General features: G+C 49.4%; 1 protein-coding gene across 1 annotated transcript in view; it reads right to left on the reverse strand.

Annotated features, from left to right (window-relative positions):
- LOC125309264 (retinal-specific phospholipid-transporting ATPase ABCA4-like) overlaps positions 1-9,071 on the reverse strand; it is a 52,521-nt gene that overhangs the window by 36,631 nt on the left and 6,819 nt on the right. Inside the window, 3 exon segments of the mRNA XM_048266055.1 lie at positions 1,142-1,231; positions 3,779-3,976; positions 8,057-8,184. Coding sequence (XP_048122012.1) covers positions 1,142-1,231; positions 3,779-3,976; positions 8,057-8,184 — 416 coding nt within the window.

Here is a 9,071-nt window from a genome sequence, read left to right on the forward strand (position 1 = left end):
TGTGATTGTGAAACCAGGAGGCGTTTAGAAAGGTTCACTGCCTCTGAATTTAGCGAGTGTGGATGCTAAAGCAGGGCTGCGCAACTGATGAAAGAGGAAACCCGCATCCACCATCGCTCTCACATCAAAGGCACGGAGCAGCTGTGCCACCCCTGGAGGGAGACCCCGTACAGAGAGACAGGTGTGTGGAAGCTGACCGCAACAACATCTTGAGCACACCTTTTTGGATTTGCGCTACGCTTCCCTGCTGCTAGCCAGGTTCAAACGGAGCTATATTTGTCTCACAGGAGCAGGCAGAATGGCTAGCAGAGGCGTGTCATTTGCAAGGGGGCTAGGGAGCGGGGGGTTGGGGTGGGTGGAGGTGGAGAGGGGTGGGACTTCTAATTTCTTTTTCCTGCATCTGGAATGCGTTTGCATCTCGAAAGGCGGCCGAGGTGGAATTTGGAAAATGGTACAGGGGCCGCCTGTAGGCCTGCCGGCGCGGAGGAATGCTGCTACAGCAACAGGATGTCACCATTTTCACTAAGACGCCCCGGAGGCCATCCATCCATCCAGTAACGCACGCCACCCCCACATTACACACACACACACACCCTCCTCCATCCATCCCCACAATCACAACCCCACCCTGATGTCGAGGAAGATGGGGGAGATGGGGTAACGTCTCCTCTTTTAACCTAACCCCCCCCCCCCACCGGTCAACCACCGCCCTGGTCACCTACTCTCCGAGTCCTACCCTCCACTTAGCAGCGTCACCATTCCGCCGGGCGTTGATTGATGGCTCCTTCTGTGGCTTTTGCAGCAGGGCCCTTCCAGAGGACAGCCTCCATATTTAGACGCTGTATGGGCCAGGGGGGGGTTTTTCCACACGAAAAAGCAGCAGACTGGGAGGAAGCCGTCGTTTCCTCGGGCGGCTAAAGATAGTGGCTTCACACGGCTCTACGTCTTTGGGGTGGTGTGTGGTGTGTGTGTGTGTGTGTGTGTGTGTGTGTGTGTGTGTGTGTGTGTGTGTGTGTGTGTGTGTGTGTGAGAGTGTGTGTGCGTGTGCGTGTGTGTGTGTGAGTGTGTGTGTGTGCGCGTGTGTGTGTGTGTGTGTGTGTGTGTGTGAGTGGACAGACATCTGAGCGACGTGGCGCTGTACCTCTTGTGTTTTCTCTGACGCTGCCGACAGCACTCGCGACCAGAAGTGCAGGTCCATTCCAGGGGAGCTGCTGTCCAGCACGAGAGGGAGCTGTGGAGAGCACAGGAAGAAAGGGAAAGAATGAAAGAAAGAATGAAAGAAAGAATGAAAGAACGAAGGAAAGAAAGAGAGAAAGAAACATGGAAGAAAAAAACAGAAAGAAAGAAAAAAGACAAGAGAGAAAGAAAATAAGTGAAATAAAAAAAGAAAACAAAGAAATAATTCAAAAAACATTCATCATCATCTCATCAACCATCAGCACCTTCATCTCTGGGGAACGGGAGTGGAGCCTAGCAGCGTTGACATAATCCTCTCCCATTTACCGTTAAGTTTAGTGGGTCAAGGCTGCAGTGGGGGAGTATGAGTGGTCTTATATTGCTGTGGGGAGTGTGAGTGTTATATTGCTTCAGCATACCACCATGATGACAGACCCTAACTGCAATGATTTCAGCTGGACCAGACTGGGCCAAGCTGCCCTCGGTGGATGAGATTAGTCACACAAAATCTGCTGAGCAGGGGCCGGCTGGAGCGTCTCTCGGCGCATATCCCGTATCCTGACCGCTGAGTGTTTCCAGCAACAGTCACTTCCAGGGACTTGCCGGCTCTGGCGTTTGGTGGGAATGGTCAGAGCGAGCTGCAAATACAATGGGCCCTGAAGGCTCAGGAAATGGCGCGTGTTGCCATGCGGCTAGCGCTAGAATAAGACATCCTTCCTCCCTCACATTCCACGCTATCTCATGAGAAGAGAGAGGGGAGGAGAGAACAGCCGAGAGGAAGAGAGGAGAGAAGAGAATTGAAGAAGAAGAGAAGATAAGAAGAGAAGAGAAGAGAAGAGAAGAGAAGAGAAGAGAGAAGAGAAGAGAAGAGAAGAGAAGAGAAGAGAAGAGAAGAGAAGGGAAGAGAGGAGAAGAGAAGAGAAGAGAAGAGAAGAGAAGAGAAGAAGAACAAAACAGGACAGAAAAGTCTTGGGCAAAATTAGCCAGCGAACAAGAGGAAAGAAAAGATCAGACAGAGTAAAGGACAGAGGGTGGACTGTACACTAAGTATGTACGGAACGCAGCCGGCAGGGTGGAGGCCCACTGCTGCACTGCTGCGTCACATTCCTCTCCTTGACCAGTGGAAACCAACCTGCCCCGTCCAGTTCCACAACACACTTTTCTGCTTCTCTCCCTCTCTCTCTCCCTCTGTGTGTGTGTGTGTGTTATTATGGACAGCAATCTGATGGTTTAGTCTCACAGATAGACCTGTCCATCCTAATCCCATTACTGAAATAGGCCACGTCTGTCTGCTCATGACCAACCAGGCTGGTCAGCGCTCACCCCACTGGTCCCTGGACACTTTCCCTTCCCACACACACAGACAGCTCTGCACTGACCTAAACCTCCAACTTTTTAGATGACTGGAAGACACTGATAGCTAGACAGGTCGCTTACAAGCAACAGGCATGTTGCTAATACCGTAGTTGCTGTGTTTGCAGGGTCCTAATTCAAATGGTGGGTCTATCACCTATCACACATGGCGTTGCGGACGGCGTACAGGCCGCGGCGGCTGGGGAATCACGTTCTCTTGCCTTAAATATAGCTGTCGTGTGGCATGTGGGAGCATTAAGCAGTTCATACTGATGCAATCGATATATATATATATATATATATATATATATAAAATTAAATTATCTATATTTATTTGGATCATTATTAACTGTTTTATATTTTGTATGTTTGTACTGATTAGGTAGGTGGATAGGTCTAGTGCACTTGAGGCATTGGTCCTGCACTGAGGAATTTAGACTCTCCTCTCTGCCACGTCAACTCTGTCTCAGAGCACAGAGGACTCAGCTGTGGAGTGGAGTGTAGGAAGGCATCCAGAACACACCCTCCTTCTTATAGCCTAATCCCCGTGCACTGTAAACAGCACCATTAAGCGCACATGAAAAGCAGGCGCAAAGCCTCCGAGTGCCTTTCCTGACCCCAACTAGCCTCTGTCTCCATTTTAATGACCCCCGTTTCTCCCTTTATGCCGGGAGCGAACTCGGGTGTTTCGCGGCGAGACTTGTCGCCTTCACTGGGCCTCACAAGTCAGGGTCTGGAGGCTGAGTGTCCACTGAGAGAGTGCCAACATGGTTGGCACTGCCCAAAGAACGACTCCTGGGGATGCTGGGAGATCCCGTGAGGCACATTCATGGCGCTGCCAAGGAATGCCGTCTTTGTGGACCTATGTAATAATTACAGTGTAATTGCACCGCAAGCACTGAGCCAAAACATACTGGAGTGGATTCATTTATTTTAGTAGTTACTTTTCTAAATCTCAACCCTGTTGCCTAACTGTTAGAACAACACTGATGATGGTTACATTTTAAATGTTCTTGTTTTTTATTATTCAAATAATAATGCCTGGGGGACATTTTGACTCTAGATCTGTCTTGTGAGTTGCAACAGAGACACAGCATCACCCAGACTTGAATTTTTATTACTTTGGCACTGACATCGTATTATTTTAAAACTGTTGCAACACACATCAAACTCCAAATCCCATCTACCACTGTTGATTGACAGGAACACTTTTGGGTGATGGGAGGGGAGAAGAGCTTAGGTTGCTGACCAGGCGAAAGAGCTTGAAGAAGTCCACGTTGGCGTAGAACTTGTCCTCGATGATCTGCAGCCGTTGTGGCGTGAGGGCACACATGGCGTTGCGGACGGCGTACAGGCCGCGGCGGCTGGGGAAGATGAGGAAACGCTCCAGCAGTGACTGGCTGCAGGCGATGTCCTTCAGCTTGAGGTCAGGCACTCCGTACGCAAACTAGGAGAGCAGAGAGGCCAGAAAGAGAGGATGGGAAGAGAGGAGGGGAAGAGAGGAGGGAGAGAGAGGGAAAGAGAGGGAGAGAGAGGGAGAATGGAAGTGGAGGGGGAAAGAAACATAAGAAAACATAGGGAAAGAAAATGTGAAAAGGTGGCAGAATGATAGAAAAATAATAAAAGCGGTAGAAAGAGAGGATAAGGAGGACAAATGTACGCAGTTCCGATTCATTTCATTCATTGTTCATTTCCTCGACATTCATACATCAACGTCAAGATAAAAGTCCATGTGTTGCCATGCGGATCAACCATAATGGACATACTTCCTCGGTGGAGCGCTAGTCCAACAATAGCATCATTCCCATGGTGACAGACTATTTGTGGCAACAATTTGTAACCAGCTGATAACTCTCTGCAATCTGATACCACACCCCCACACCCCATGCAAAGCCACATCTTGGGACGTGATGTATCATTACATTGTTCCTATAATTACAAGTCAACTGACAGGTGAGCGCCGAGTAGCTGCTTTCCTCATCCAAAATCGACCAATGAGAACACGGATGTTCTCTGCCATCGATGTTGACAAGAGAATGAGTTATTGTGTGAGCTAGCGGTAGCCGTTGTGCCCTCCTCACCACTGATGGGCAGACTTGCGCTGACAAGAGTCCTGTTCAAACAGCTTATGTAACACGAACTGTGAACATTTTCGCCATGGGTGACACATTACTCACCACAGGGCACCTCACAGACAGTTACAGGGAGTGACAGTGGCGCTGCACTCTAACAAAGGAGACTCTGTGAGCACCGATGCTCCTCCCAAGCAGGGGATATGCTGTCAATAAGCTGTGCTTTGGGTTCAGGGTACGGACTCTGCATACAGGCACACACACACACACACACACACACACACACACACCCTCCATCCACATCCATGCTATGGTACAGGGGGCTTGTGGTATGTGGTGGCTTTGGGCCCCGGTGCTTCTGAATGGGGCTGAGCCGTAAGAGAGCCGCTGGGCAGGGATGCTGGCCACACTCCAGACGCTCACACATCCAGGCACAATAAACAAGGCAGCCAGTAAGAGTCCTACTCTCCCTCTCTTTCTCTTTCCCTCTCTTCTCTCCCTGTCTCTCTTGCTTACTGTGTCTTTCTACCTCTTCCTCTCTTTCCCTATACATCTCTCTCTCTCTCTCTCTCTCTCTCTCTCTCTCTCTCTCTCTCTCTCTCTGACCCTGACTGTCCACATTCCTCAGCTCCCACCAGCAGCCATTATGTGGCCCTCTCTGCAGGCCGGGCTTTGCACTGACCCCTGCGTGTAATTGGCTGTCTCAGTGGGCATTTGTGTGCGCGAGTGAATGTGTGACAGTGTGTGCAGCAGATTGCCTCATTGCCTGTGTGTAGGTTTGCTTGTGTGTGTGTGTGTGTGTGTGTGTATGTGTGTGTGTGTGTGTGTGTGTGTGTTTGACAGTGTGTCAAGGATACAATGAGATAGTAGAGGACAGCATACATTTTCCCTAACCCATACATTTCTTCAACCCCTCATTGCCTGTGTGTAGGTGCTGTTTGTGTGTAAAGTATAAAAAAATCTTTTAGGCCAATCAGACTAAGTGTGCATCTGTATGTATGTGAGAGAATGTGTGTGGGAGTTTCTGTCTGGTCTGGTCTGGTCTGGCCTCATATACATATGCATCTGGGTGTCATTCTAGCTGCGCATTGGTGCCCATGGCAACCGTATGTGCATGGTATGCATTTCTATGCATGTACACATGCATGTCTGTGCTCCCATCGTCTGAGTGACAGACGCACCCTCCCTCCACCTCTCTCCCGCCCCCCCCTCTCTCTCTCTCTCTCTCTCTCTCTCTTCATCTCTCTCTGTCCCATCTGATTAGTTGCTAAGGACTTAGCCGCTCGGCCCGTTGTGGCGTGCCAGGCCTCGGCCCATGCTCTGTCCAGCGGCCGTCTGAATTAGGCGGCTCTGAGAAAAGAGCTGTTCTGAATGGACGAGGCCCGCGCTCCTCGCCTGCCCCATTTCCATATGAAAGCGGCCCAAGAGCGCAGCTCTAATACTGATGTCATGCGACCTCGAGGGGGGCAGCACTCACTCCTACCTCCCTCTGAACTCCTCTCTCTCTCTCTCTCTCTGCACCCACCACTCACTCACCCACCCTTACTCTCTCTCTCCCCCTCTCTTTCTCTCTCTCTCTCTCTCTCTCTCTCTGCACCCACCACTCACTCACCCACCCTTGCTCCCTCTCATAAGGATTGAGTCAGATTCCCATAGAAGGGTGGAGGAGGGGGGGGGAGTTGAGTTCAGCCGTAAGCACTCCTGCCCCTGGGTGTCTGAGATGCTGTGTTCTGTTCTCTAGTGGGAACTCACAGTGCGAGGGACGGGGCGAGGTGGGGGTATCTTATCAGAGCCGTGGGGTAACCCGCCTCGCCGGGCGCCCGTCGGGTGTCCTGGCTTCCACAGGATTGGCAAATAAACCTTTGACTCCCAGCTACCTCTGATCTTTTCTCCGAGGAACATGTGCCTTGTATCAGCCTGTATATTTAAATACTCCTGATCTGGCCAGAATGTTAACTGGGGTCTTTGCTTGTGCAGGCATAAAAATACACAAACATACAAAATTAACTGGCTCTGACTCTGACCTTTGAGGTGGGTGGTTGGGTTGTTGTGTGTGTGTGTGTGTGTGTGTGTGTGTGTGTGTGTGTGTGTGTGTGTGTGTGTGTGTGTGTGTGTGTGTGTGTGCATATGCATGTGCATGCTTGCATGTGTATGTTTGTGTATGTATGTGTGTGTGTGTATGTATGCATATGTGTGTGTTTAGGTGTGTGGGTAGGCATGTGTGTGTGTATGTGTGTGTGTGTGTGTGTGTGTGTGTGTGTGTGTGTGTGTGTGTGTGTGCATATGTGCATGTGCATGCATGTGTGTGTATGTGTGTGTGTATGTATGCATATATGTGTGTGTTTAGGTGTGTGTAGGTTTGCTTGTGTGTGTGTGTGTGTGTGTGTGTGTGTGTGCATGTGTGTGTGTGTGCATGTGTGTGCATGTGCAAACAGCAGGACTCTGAGCCTGTGCTGGGAGTTCCCGTCAACTAAACGGTCATATTTACTGCCAACAGGAACCCAAACCCCTGCAGATGACTCTAATGGCCTTGAGGACTGACTAATATATACATCACATCACCACTGACCGCATGCCGGGTTGGCACACACACGAGCAGCTTGTCAAACTCAAACACGGCATCGGCTTACCGTAACAAAAGCCGGAACACAGGCCCCGACGGGCCCCGCGCTAGCCATGAGCCTCACGCAGGGAGAGTCGTGTAACCATCTGGGGCCACACAACTCTTATTTGGACAATCACGCTGAGCGCAAACAGGCTGCCTTCACCACTCCCACAGCGAGTGGTGAATGAATCTGAGCAATGCGAAGGAATGGCGCTGATGAGCCGTGTTAGAGATAACACATTCTGTAAGTTCACATGTTACACAATTAGTAAACACCAACTCAGCTGGCAGACACACAGCGTCTGTCGTTTATGGATGTGTGGTTATGTGAAATAACAAGGAGGTTTATGGCTCCAATAAATCCATGAGCACACACACAGAGTTACTCTTGGTTTTGGGTATAATGTAGGCCAGTGTTTCCCAACCTGTGTGCCCTGGCACCCTGAGGTGTGTTCAAATTCCTTAAACAGAAGCGCTCACAGCAAACATGTTTACTCTAAAAATTCTAATCTGCTCCCTGTTCAAGTTGAAATATTATGTTGTTTTTGTATTTGTGTGTCGCTTTGGACAAAGGCGTCTGCCAAATCCCATAACCATAACCATAAAAAGATCATTTGAACGATTTTGTGTAAACAGCCCATCTCAACAGTAAACCTCCGTCCATCTCCCAGTATGTCGGCAGAGAACTATCTCATCAGACTGTTTGCGTGCGTTCACAAACGTTCGCCTATGTTTGCGAATTTGAGCGAACCACAGGTGTGCCTCAAGAACAATCCGACTGAGACTGAGACTCAGGATACAACATTAGGCCCTCATGATCTCATCTTGTGTGATACTCGCAAGGGCCCACCTGTTCAGGTCGGACCTGGGCGTTGATCAGCTGGTTGACAACAGAGTCGGTCAGAGGCACGTCTCTGAGGAGGTAGGAGGTGATGGTCTCGTCGTCCTTCAGAATATCCTCCACCTTCACACCACGGCCTGCAGTGGACACAGTGAACACATGAGTAGGGCAGAAAAAATGTGATGAGACTACAGGGAGGAATGAGTTCTTGGTGACCACTTTAGAGTGAATATACTACTACCGTAGTATACTATTCTACCGTATACCATACTATGCCATACAATTATTATACTATACTATACTATACTATACTATACTATACTATACTATACTATTCCATAGAAAACGACTAATAAGAAAATGTTAGGGGCCAAAAGAGTACAAGACATTGTAATGAACATGAGCACAATGATTGAATACTTTGTTCCAAAACGTTCTTTTCAATTCGACTGAGGGAATCTAATCCATCACACATTCAGCGAGCGCCTGAATCAGTGGCTGAGAGTGGGTGGGCTCTTTCAGCTCAGAGGAGAAAGAGACACGGAAACAAAGACAGGGGTTCTGTCAATTCAGGGAAATGAACGAGAGGAGAAAGAGAAAGAAAGAGAGAGAGACAGCCCAAGGCATGACAAACATCCCAGGCCGGTCTCTCCAGAGGAGAAAGGTGCTGTCCATCTCAGTGAGGGTCTCTGTCTGGGGGGTTAAGTGTGAACTGGTGATGGTGTTAAGTGCTGAACTGGAGCTGAGCTGAATGGAGTGTCCTGGTTTGGGTCCCAGTCTCAGAGAGGAGTACAGAAGAGGGTAGGAGCTGTGCGTAGGAGGTTTGGGAAATGTTCAGGGGTGGACTGGTCACCCCAGGGGCTGATCAAAATAATATTATTGGATTACTGGCACCCCCAGGGGCTGATGGGAACATGTGAATCATGTATCTCCAGGAAATCAGTGTGTGAGCTCCGGTGAATCGTCACATTTTCATTAACATTTTATGCCAAGCAGAACTCTCATATACACACCCACTGTGAGT

Source organism: Alosa alosa, chromosome 16 (genome assembly GCF_017589495.1).
Source record: "Alosa alosa isolate M-15738 ecotype Scorff River chromosome 16, AALO_Geno_1.1, whole genome shotgun sequence".
NCBI classification, from domain to species: domain Eukaryota; kingdom Metazoa; phylum Chordata; class Actinopteri; order Clupeiformes; family Clupeidae; genus Alosa; species Alosa alosa.